Source organism: Penaeus japonicus, unplaced genomic scaffold (assembly GCF_977035675.1).
Source record: "Penaeus japonicus unplaced genomic scaffold, GWHDUDI00000001_assembly GWHDUDI00000024, whole genome shotgun sequence".
In the NCBI taxonomy this organism is placed as follows: domain Eukaryota; kingdom Metazoa; phylum Arthropoda; class Malacostraca; order Decapoda; family Penaeidae; genus Penaeus; species Penaeus japonicus.
The window spans coordinates 2,058,519-2,070,557 of NW_028234426.1; the positions used below are offsets into that span (position 1 = coordinate 2,058,519).

General features: G+C 38.1%; 1 protein-coding gene across 1 annotated transcript; it reads right to left on the reverse strand.

Moving 5' to 3' along the window:
• Nucleotides 1–588: 588 nt before the first annotated feature.
• LOC122253072 (cocaine esterase-like) lies at nt 589–11,854 on the reverse strand. Its single transcript, XM_086550582.1, has 13 exons — nt 11,591–11,854; nt 10,443–10,641; nt 8,815–8,979; nt 8,540–8,687; nt 8,212–8,397; nt 6,456–6,652; nt 6,173–6,323; nt 5,779–5,957; nt 5,405–5,555; nt 4,791–4,947; nt 3,857–3,870; nt 1,980–2,080; nt 589–1,149 (listed from the first exon to the last, which is right to left on the reverse strand). Exons 2-13 carry the CDS (start codon nt 10,632–10,634, stop codon nt 1,069–1,071), a joined length of 1,722 nt encoding a protein of 573 aa, XP_086406708.1. The 5' UTR covers nt 10,635–10,641; nt 11,591–11,854; the 3' UTR covers nt 589–1,068.
• Between the last annotated feature and the right edge of the window lie 185 nt (nt 11,855–12,039).

The following is a 12,039-nucleotide window of genomic DNA, read 5'->3' on the forward strand; positions in this document are numbered from 1 at the left end:
ATTGAATTTTGACACGCAGAGACAGGATAGGAAAACTACTGATTTAATTATCACTTCTTTCTTTTCCCCGATATCTTGCTTTAAAAGGAGTGGGAGTGTGTGTTATCAACAAGCATATATGGTCACTGAATCACAAAAAAATAAACTATTAACCGAAACATGAAATAGATATCACGCTGGACTTTATAATACAAAATACAATTACCAGATGGAACTGCTTCCGGTGGAATACATATTATACTAATATAATATAACTATTAGTTCTTGGTATTCAGTTTCAGAATGAGGGAAACTCTTTCGTTTTTTTACCTTTTTTTTATTAAGGGGCCATTTGTTTAATGTTTAATGTGCAGTGTTCTATATAGAATAGCGATTTCTCCCCACACATATTATACCATCATAATAATTCAAACACTTCCTTTACTGAAACAGACATACACAAAAACAAAGTCGAATTCCCTGTTCCCTTTGAAACTGGAAACGCCCAATCAAACGATGAATAAAAGATTGATAAATTCACAACATACAGAAAAGATAAAACTCTCTATTCAGGTATTAATTCCTACCCCCCCCCCCTCCCCATTATAAGTCCCAACACCTTAACCCCGTTTTTCCTCTTCTTTCCCGGTCTTTGCTCTTGGACGCCCATGCCCTCTTGACGGTGAAAATACTCTTCCTGGTGTGTTCGTGGAGGGCTGTGTTTCTTTATTACACTAAGAGGAATGATTCTATTGACTGATGATGGTAATAATCATTATTATATGATTATGAGGATGATTATACTATAAATAATTATACTATGGTACCGTAATATTATATATCTTTGTTGTCCTATAAAACTGTGATGCTTCTATCACAGTGAGTTTAAAAAACACAATGAACCTGCATAAGACACATATAAGCCTCATGATACACTAAACACAAAAACTGACAAACACATAATATACTCAAGTGTTAAAACGAGTAAATGAAAGATAATACGAAAGGTGCCGATAAATCGTATCTAGAGCGCCGCGCAGGTGGCATTAGCGCCCGTCCTGGTGCCAAAGCAAGCAATTAATTCCCGCCTCAAGGGGTTAATGGGACGATTCGTTCAGGACGGAGAATCTCGTTCACTTTCGTCGGCAGAGAAGCGAAGAAATCCCGCACCTGGTGGGAGAGACGTGTTTAGGACGTGTGTTTAGATTGATAGTAAATATTGCAGAAGAATAATGGTTCAGAATGTGTATGTGTATGTATGTATATATATATATATATATATATATATATATATATATATATATATATATATATATATTATGCAGATGCCCATACACATACACACAAACACATAACAGTTATATGTATATATATATATATATATATATATATATATATATATATATATATATATATGTATGTATGTATATATATATATATATATGTATGTATGTATGTATGTATATATACATATATATACTCATTCATATGTCGATTTACATTTTTATAAATAGATAGATAGATAGATTTATATATATACATATATATTCATATACATATATATACATATATATTTATTTATACATATATATATATATATATATATATATATATATGTATATATATATATATATATATATATTTATATATATATATATATATATATATATATATATATATATATATATATATATGTGTATGCACACACACACACACACACGCGGCCGCGCGCGCACGCGCGCACTCACACACACACATATATATATAATTATATATATATATATACATATATATATGCATATATATATACACACACATATATATATAGGTATATATATATATATATATATATGCATACACATATATATAGGTATGTATATATATATGTATGTATATATATATATATATATATATATATATATATATATATATGCCTGTATTTCAAAGGATAACTTTGAATCCTGAGATGTCTATCAAATGAAGAACAGGAAGCCGTTCACCTCCTGTCGCCGGTCGGCCTCCATGGCGGGCGAGGGCTCGAGGGCGAGGTAGCGGAGGTCGTCCTCGGTCGCCGCCTCCCACTTGAAGCATAGATATAGATAAATGAATATATAAAGATAGATATAGAGATATATATGAAGAAAAAAGTTTGTGAGGAAAAAAGTAGTTATGAAAAAAGTTAGTTAAAATAGTAAAAATAGTAATGAAAAAAAAATTATGAAGAAAGAAAATGTAAATATGAACAAATAAGCTCACTAGACAAAGATTTATTTTTAAAAATCACCAGAAATGATTGCTTTATGAGACAATAGATCACTTCGCATTAATTACTTCTCGACAGTAACTAATCTATCCATGATAATTATCTTTACCAGGTGCAATTAGATATAAAATATACCTGAATATGACAGTTCTTGGCACTACACACTATGAATTAGAAAAATACTTTCAATTACATTTCTTAATGCGTATTTATTTTAAATATATGCATTAACTACCGCGAAAAAAAATTCTTACGCAAAACGCGAGTCATTTTGAAACAACGGACGACGAAATATAGAAATTATTATATTTCTATATTTCATCGTCCGTTGTTTCAAAATGATTCGCGTTGATAATGTGGAATGATGTGGTTTTAGATTTATTATCGAGTGAAATATATGAAATATATAAGATAATAACACAATTATAGAAGACGAGAGGGCATTGTTCTTGATTTCATGTTGTATAATATATAGGAATATTACAGTAAAAACAAAAGACCAAATTACAGAATGAGGTAAATAAGATATTAAATGTTTCATAATATTGCTGGTTATTTAAGTCAGGGAAGTGGGGAGCAAATCCTTTTATCTAATTATTACAACAATCTTTTTTTTTTAAGCATTATCTTCATTAACATACTTAAAACTATATTCGTGACCATATTGTCCTCCTGACCCGAGCCTTGTTAAGGAGTTACGGCTGTATTATTAAATTGAATACGAAACTCTTTCTTTGTTAAAAAAAAAGAAAGAAAGAAAGAAAGAAAGAAAAAATAAAATGGGTGAAATCTGAGGTTCTTGAACGTTATTTCCCGCAATCTTCCCGTCCATTTATAGTCCTGTCGAACTTCTTGTGTTGCAGAATCTGACAACTTTAATCTATAGTAACATTTGAAAGACAGACGCCTAAATATAGAGAAGTTAAACTACTGAAAAAAAATTATTAAGGCAACCTATAAGGAAACTTGTCATTAAAAATATTTAATTTAAAAAGCCTGGTCAATAGCGCCATCTATTGAGTTGGGCATTCATCACATTTCCTTCCTTCTGTTTTCGTCAAGGAAAAAAAGAGTAATTCAGATAGGTAGATTGCCCTCTTGACATGTTTCGGGTGGACTCAAACTACCATAAGTATGAGAATGCCATACGGAAGTACCAAAAACCATAATGGAACCGCCTTTTTTTATTATTAGTCTAGCAATACAAGTGTCCTGCAATCTGGATTTGCTTAAGGATGACCGGTTCGAGTTACAAAGCATGGCTCTACTTAATTATCTTAAGTAAGCAAACAATTTTACTATCCTCTGGGTTTTCTGCAGTTTCTTGGTGTAAAAGATACATATCACCTTTATACGTGTGTGTAACCTATAACGATCATAAATTAAATAGTTATCCCAATATATCCCGTTTTCTATTGTAAAAGCCACAGCGTGAAAACGGGCAGTAATGTTGTATGAAGTATTTTGTTAAAACTGATTCATTTACGCTTTATTTCTTAAGATCTTTCTCATATGTGCTCATATATTGTTCCGTTTAAGTGACTAGCGAGAGATACTAACAAACAAACCAAATTTGAGAGATATATAACCCTGAAAGATATCATAATACGAATTCTGTGCTTGGGTTGCTCATTGGTATGGGAAAGCGAAAGGGATTTTAAAAATACCAAATATTTCGGGTTACTTCTGAATGGTTATCATTTCCGACTTTAATTTAGGGATTCTTCCGGAATGTTGAAAATACGATCGTTAGAACTGATTTTCGCATTTTAATTTTCGTTTGTATATACCTTTGCAACAAACTTGTGTACGAGACTGAATTTTGTCTTATTTTCAAGGGGAATGATTGCCTTTTGTGGTGATTATAGAAACAATGTGCCTATGGGATTGAAAGGCAAAAGCAGGGAAGTTCAATTTTGATGACAAGGGAAAAAATCGCATCTGTTTTAAACGGTCTAGTAAAAAAAATGTATTTTTGATTTTGCTTTTACGAGGAAAAGAAGCACACACACATTAAATATGTAAGTATGTAAGAATGTGTAGAAACACATTAAACCTTTTCCAGATTTAGCTTGATTGGCAAACATAATACTATATTACTGGCAAAACTTATCAAAGTAGCTCACTGATCCCCCCCCCCCACCCCCACCGCAAATACTCTCTAGAATATCACACTGCAAGTCAGTATATACAATCCTTTACCGGCTGTCATATATCTAAAATCCATCCTTTTAAGTTCATGTTAACGTTAATTTGTTTGGCAAATTGATTACCTTTATAATTATGATCATTATCATGATAATCATTATCATTATCATATGTCATTATGCTATTATTATCATTATTAATCAAATTTCATGGTTTCAGACAACCAGGCTTGCCGGCAAGCCTGGCCAGCAATATATATATACATATATATACATATATATACATATATATGTATATATATATATGTATGTATGTATGTATGTACACAGTGTGGGTTACAGCGTTCCCGTGTGCAAGATACTTTTCTGAACGACCGCATGCATGCAATTGCAAGAGTTACCCCATGGCGGCGAAGTTTGTCCACGTGGCGGTGATGACGTCCCTGAGGCGGAGGTCCTCTTCCTTCTGCAGGTCCGTCGGGCGGTCGGCCAGGTGTCTGCGGACGAGGAGCGGCCCGCCCGCGAACAGGTAGTACAGGTCGTCGCCATGAGGAACCCCTGGGGGAGCCAAGGTAGGATATCGTGAGCTTCTTAGATCGTTCGCCTTCAGATATTTCAATCGTGAGCAGATTAACAGAGCATTGCTGGAATCTACGGCATTGCAATGCTCGGATCGGGATTCATTACGACCAATCAACCACTCGGACGGATTATTGATCTCGGTGCAATTTTCAACAAAGTTTGCAAAGTGTAAATGCTTGTATCTGTGTCTCATAAGTAAGCTTTCAGAGAGGGTTGAGTGTCAGTGTGAATGTGATGTAGTCAAGGTTTGCAGACAATAGGGTACAATCTGAATTATTTTCATCTTTACTCCTTCCATTCTTCGCTTCCCCTTTTTTTAAACAATGATCATTATGACGATGCGTTATCATAATCTTATCACAGTAGAAATATCGATATCAGATATACCATTCCAGATAAAACTGTTCCCTTAAAGAGAGAAATAAAAACTCACAGTGCCGCCCTTTGTCTGCGTTGAAGAAATCTCCCATGGACAGCTGAGATCGGTGGACGAGTTCGTAGCGGAAGGTCGCCAGACCGGGGACGCGGGAGTGGTAGAGGGTCGTCAGGTCGTGCGGGATGGCGAACGAGTAGTCTGTGCTCAGCTGAGGAAAGAGAGGTTTGGGACAATGTGGTACAAAAGCTCGAGGTTAGAATAATAAGTGCTATAGCCTATACGTTCAGTGATATATATCGTATGCTACTGGAAATAAGGGACTGACAGACAGAACATGTATAATACAGTCTTTATAGATGTGTATCCTTTGTTTTGCATGGATCTTTATAAACAATGTAAGTGGGAAACTTAATAGAATATACAATGGATACCTTAGTGATTTCCTCTATGTGGTCACGGTCGATATTCAAACTGCCAAGGTAGTGCTGGAAGACCTTAGTGCTGTAAGCGACGGTGTCTTGGACTTCAGGTCCGACCATCAGGCTAAGAGGGCCGATGGTGGAAAAGTTGTTTCGTAAAGCAGGGAAGAGGTCCTTTCGAACGAGCATTGCTGTGGGAGAGAGTATTTATGGTTGCCTTGGGTGATTTAGAAATGATCATCTAAAATTGTTCTCACCTTCCTATGATTTCCTGATAACCTTGTTTGTTGACATTCCTTGAATCGATCGAGCATTCGCTATCGTTTGCACCTATCTTATCTCTGACTTATCTCTTTCTCTTTTTATCCGTCATTATAGATAAAAAAAAAACTAAGACACCACTAACGGTTGGTGATAAAAGCTCCATCCTCTCTGGTGATGCCCGCCATGAGGTCCACGTGGTTGAAGTCTCCGTCGCGCATCAGACGCGCGGGATGATCCGGCAGAAAGTCCCCGTCGACACGAGGCACGGTCACCAGAGGCAAGAGGAACCAGTTCTGGAGCAACGCGAAAAGATAGAAGAAATAAATATTGATAAGTTTACATACCGCCATTTCACTTATCGAGGCTATTTTTCCTTGCAATGCGAGTTAAGGATTTACCTTTTCTGCAAAGCGTTGCTAGCTCACCATGAAATCCTGGAATCTCGCGGCCAGACTCCGACCTTCCGCCTTCTGGAGACAAGCGAGAATGTCCTGGCTGCTGCCGAGGCCTTCGGGACAGCCGACGGCTCGGCTCACTTCCTCTGCCACGAGCCTGTGTTGCTCCCGGTGAGCCCACGGCGCCATGGCCGACCCTGACTGCATGATGGCACGACGGAAAAGACCTAACGGGAATATAAATTCCTCTATTGTACTCTGTATGTAGTGTGTATCGTAGCGTATAATAACTAGTGTATGTAGTGTGTATCGTAGCGTATAATAACTAGTGTATAATAACTGCCAGTCCTACTTTGTGGTATTCAGTTAAACATTGAAATACCTCCCTTACACCAACACTTGAAGTTATAAACAACGTGCTTAAGATGTACCGAGAAAATACACGAGAGGTATTATCATGGCCCTAAGTTTCTTTCCACTCTGGGCGGTCACTTCACTCAGTTCTGTATCATCACTGGACGGCGGGTTCCCATGAGCCAAACTACCGTCCCGCTGTGCTATTTATAACTTTAGATGCTTTGTAATAGTGGTGGTTATGATAGGAGTTGTGACAGTGAATAATACTAACAACACTATCATGGGTAGTTGTAGTTAAATTGGTAGTGAGGGCGGTGCTAATATTACTATTACTACCACTACTTTTAAGAAGAGTGATGGTGAAAATAAATACTTCTACTAAAGAGAATAGCAAGAGAAATACTATAAATAACAACAATAACTAAAACTAATACTATTGTACTGTTACATACAGTTTACATATTTTTTCACTCTTCATAGAATATAAAAAGCAGATAAAACAAAACGAAAATCAGCCTATAATATATCATGAAAGGATTAGAAACTTGCCATGGATTTATTTTGTTTTTTTGTTTTTTAATTTCTTTGCCAACATGGGAAACCACTGGGTAAAATAAGAAAAAAAAAACGAAAAGATACAGATTTTCACTTAACAGACAGTGAGAAGGCGACTGTACCTTGACTGACACTCTCAAGGAGTGAAGCCTATATCACGCCTACCAACTCCAACAATTTTGCAGAGCATTAAATAAATTAATTATTGAATTATTAAGTATTAGATTAAAGTTACGACGGTTCTTGGTACACCATCACGGAAGTTCTCACAAGATACTCCCTGTCAGAGATTCTCTCCAATCAGCCAATCAAGATCTCCACAAAATAAGAATTATTCTGACTCCTGTAGGAATTTTGGACTTGCTCTGATTCTTATTCTTACCAGCCTGGATTCTGGAAAGGTTCCGTTATCGAAACCCATTGGTAACCACTGGTAACTTTATACTGTGGCTCGAATGATACCCATCTGCCAGTGGGAGGTCAGGAAGTGTATGCAGTCACCAACTAGTACTAATGGCAGTTGAGGACTTGTGTCATGTGGACTGTGTAGTGCGTGTGTGGCCCTAGTATTGCATGACCAGTTGAGTTGACTGACTTGATTACGCGCAGATCAGGCCACCTGTTGAATCGGAAAATAGAACTGAAAGGTTGTGTTGATAGATGCAGGGAGTAAGTCGTGTGCAACATCACTCTACCCCCCCCCCCCTCCTGGACTCCGGTCTCCCAGATCACCAGCTGATTGGGACCTCAGGACTCTCTCTCTCCTCTGCGATGGCAAGGTGGCTCCGATCAAGAGATTGAAGGAATTGAATACCGCGATTTCCTGTATGAATATGATGATAGAATGAATATGATATAAAGACGACTGCCTCACCTTTTGATTTGGGCGACAGGAGATGAAAGTGAACGGAGGCGCCCCCCGCACTCTCCCCAAAGATGGTGACCCTGGCGGCGTCTCCCCCGAAGTGGTGGATGTTGTCCTGCACCCAGTGGAGGGCGAGGGTCTGGTCCTTCAGCCCGAAGTTGCCTGGAATCACCTCATCCTCCGTAGACAGGAATCCTGCAGAGGAAATTATCAAGTGCCGAGTATTCTTAGTGTAAAGATAGAGAACTTCAATATGTAAAAATCATTATAAAAAAAGAATCAGGTTCATTATCCAAAAACAATCCGAAATACAGTCTCAGTATGAATCTCCCCTTACCCAGGATACCAAGCCTATACTGCAGAACCACTAAAACAATGTCGTGGTTCATGAGGACATGAGGCAGGTACTCATGACTGCTTCCAGCAAGGAAAGATCCTCCGTGAATCCACACCATCACCGGCAGTTTCTCACTAGGCTTTTTTTCCTGCCAGGGAAAAAAAACATTAAACTCTAAGAAAAAACCTTAATGATTCTTAAATAACAAGGGAAACAATTATATCATTTAAATCTCCTAATGACATGGCAGACACGTCCTAGGAATTCGGACTTACTTTCGGCGAGAAGACATTCAGATAGAGGCAGTCCTCCTCCCCCAGCAGTTCCTCTGGAGTCCTCATGACCCCCATGACAGAGTAAGGCAACGGAACGTGGAGGCAAGAGGAGGGCCTCTGAGACCCGTCCCGCACACCGTCCCATCTCTCTGCCTTCACCGGGTCCTGTGGGTGAGGAAGGCAGGTAATGCAGGATGTTGCAGAACGGTTACCGGAAAAATCAACGCCAGGATGAAGGGGTGTTGCATCCTGTTCTGTCTGGGTTCAATTCCGGAGACAAGAAACTCTTGTGTGTGTGTTTGTTTTGGTGGCGACTTGGGATTATGTGATATAGCAGTCGATGGGGTTGAGTGAGACTGCAAACTATGCAATGTGTCATACGATGTAGGTCATGGTAGCAGGCATTATTTGTATGTACAGGCATGTTCACGATTCCTCAGACACTGCATATTTACTCGAGTTTTAGCTTTGAAAAATATCTGGAAGTAGATGATGCCCACTTATTTATATATATATATATATATATATATATATATGTATGTATATATATGTATATATATATGTATATATATATATATAATATATATACATATATATACATATAATATATATATAATATATACATATATATATATATATATATATATATATATATATATATATATATATATGTGTGTGTGTGTGTGTGTGTGTGTGTGTGTGTGTGTGTGTGTATACTATATATACACACACATATATATATATATATATATAAGAGACAGAGACAGAGACAGAGACAGAGACAGAGACAGAGACAGAGACAGAGACAGAGACAGACAGAGAGAGAATGAGAGATACTGCCTCATAACTTAAATCTTTGTTTCATTAGCCGACCGAATACCTAATTTACCGATCAATAGACAAATTATGTAGTAAATATACAAAACCAAAATCAAAATCCAATGCTGTGAACTAAACTTGGATTTTAAATCTGACAGACCTCAGCGTTCAACCTTCAGTTTTCCCAACGTAAAGAGAAATACGTATATCACAGAGAGAGAGAGAGAGAGAGAGAGAGAGAGAGAGAGAGAGAGAGAGAGAGAGAGAGAGAGAGGGAGGGAGAGAGAGAGAGAGAAAGAGAGAGAGAGAGGGAAAGAGGGGTGAAAGAGGGAGAGAGCAGCTGTTAACGATAAGGAGCATATACTTCAAAGTGAACCTTAAAACAACATGAAGTCACAAAATCACATTATTATACAATAGGTCAGGTCTGCGTTGCCTTTTACTGTAAAATAAGTAGAGTGAAGAAAAGATAATATGATTAGCACACGAGTTCCTCAAAACAGCAGCCTTGCAAACCACTTACATTAGGATAGGCACTTCAAAAAATGTAACATCATCTAAAACTGGCTGACACTTTTCAATGGCAACGTATTTATGCGAGAAGAATCACAAAAAAACACAAACACAGTAACGTGCACAAAACAGATATGATAAAACACTGCCACAAAATGAAAGGAAAAACTCGCGACGTTTCGAACTTTTTAAAGAAAGTTCGAAACGTCGCGAGTTTTTCCTTTCATTTTTTGACAGTGTTTTATTATGCGAGAACCTTATCGAGATAGGCGCTCTAATCTCATGGTTAATACTACCTTGAGCCTGAGTTCTCCTACAGGAGGCTTGGCGAAGGGCAAGCCGTAGTAGGAGAGGAATTCCTTGCCCTTCGTGGAGGTCTCAGTGATGCCAGACACCCGCCCCTCCGCCACTGTTACCAAGGGCACGGCGTCCCAGAACGTCAGAGCCGCCATTGCAACCACCAGGACTGCTACGATCGCGGACAGCATTTTGGCGCTGGAAAAAAAATAGAAAAAAAAATGGATGCTTATTTCGAAATTTCTTGAAAAGGGAATATAATGGCAATTATTTTCGAAATTTCTTTAAAAAAGGGAATTTAATGGCTAATCTTTTCGAAATTTCTTGTAAAAGATATTTAATTTCATATCTTTTCGAAATTTCTTAAAAAGGGAATCTAATATCAATTCTTCTTCGAAATTTCTCCAGGTAAGTCCTCGGCATTCCGTCTTCCAGCACCGGCATGAGACAATGCCAACATGATTTGGATTGTGGATTAAGTCGATTAGCCTGAGCTTCTGACCGACCTGACTATGATGCCATGATCCATCAGGCATAGAATATTCCTTATCCTATCACGGGCAAGATAGGAGTCAATGTGTAACACCCACAGACAGGCAGATTTTTTATGAATCCAAATGTTATATTATGTAGAGGACATTACTTAAAGATGTTTATATCATTTATATTATTTAGAGGACATGTTTTGATTCAGAGGAAATAGTCGGCAACTGTAAAGGAAAACAGAAATACTGAAAATGTCTGTGTCATGTCAACATTGTCTTCCTATATATTCTAATTCTAGTAATGTTTGGGGTGCCTGTGCGTACGTGTGGGTATTATGTCTGTCTAGTTTCTTAGCTTTACTACGAGGATTAGAACTGATGTTACTAGGGAGCACGGGCGTAGGGTAAAAGGGCGCATGGCGATTGCGTTTCATGAGCTGAGGTTTGGTAAGGAATTCCTCTCGCCTTCACCGATTACACAGCTGGTGTAGATAAACATAATCAGATAACTTCACGGCGCGTTTCGATCTGACCGCCATCACGATTACCAATGTCATAAATCATATAATATTAATCAGCAATGTAACAAATCATATATATGCCTAACCGCCTAACAACCGTGACCTTCCGCTCGTTACCCGCATGATAGCCGTTACCACGACCTTGGATGGTTGGTTTGAAACTGCCTGGCGCGCTGATCATGGATTCCTCGGTCGCGATCTACTGTATGAAGCTTCCATTATTTTTATTTTCTTGTATGATAACTTCATCGGTCACTTTGACTCGTTTTCAGTCAGTCCGGTGGGTGTTCAGCTTGATCGACGTTCACCACCATTGCCTTGGAAGTTCTGTGGTGAAGGAAGTCCTCGAGGGTTCTGGTGCGAAAACCACGTCCTGTTTCGCCGCAGAAGCTGTGTCTCGTCTCACCTGCTGTTGCACAAAGACGGCGCTGTCGGGGTTGCTTGTCGCCGGCTTTTCGTCTCGTAAACAAAAACAGCGCTGTTACGATGCATAGGTGTTGACACAACTGTAGTTCTGTTGTCGTAATCTTATCTATTAACATCGTCATGATGAATACCATTACAATTACCATTATTAGCCAAGGAGACGC

Coding starts and splice junctions, on each gene's coding strand:
- LOC122253072 (XM_086550582.1), bottom strand. CDS start 10,634: ATGCTGTCCGCGATCGTAGCAGTCCTGGTGGTTGCAATGGCGGCTCTG. Junction 6,324..6,455: donor CGAGATTCCAGGATTTCATG/GTGAGCTAGCAA, acceptor GCGTTGCTCCAG/AACTGGTTCCTCTTGCCTCT. Junction 5,556..5,778: donor ACATAGAGGAAATCACTAAG/GTATCCATTGTA, acceptor CTCTTTCCTCAG/CTGAGCACAGACTACTCGTT.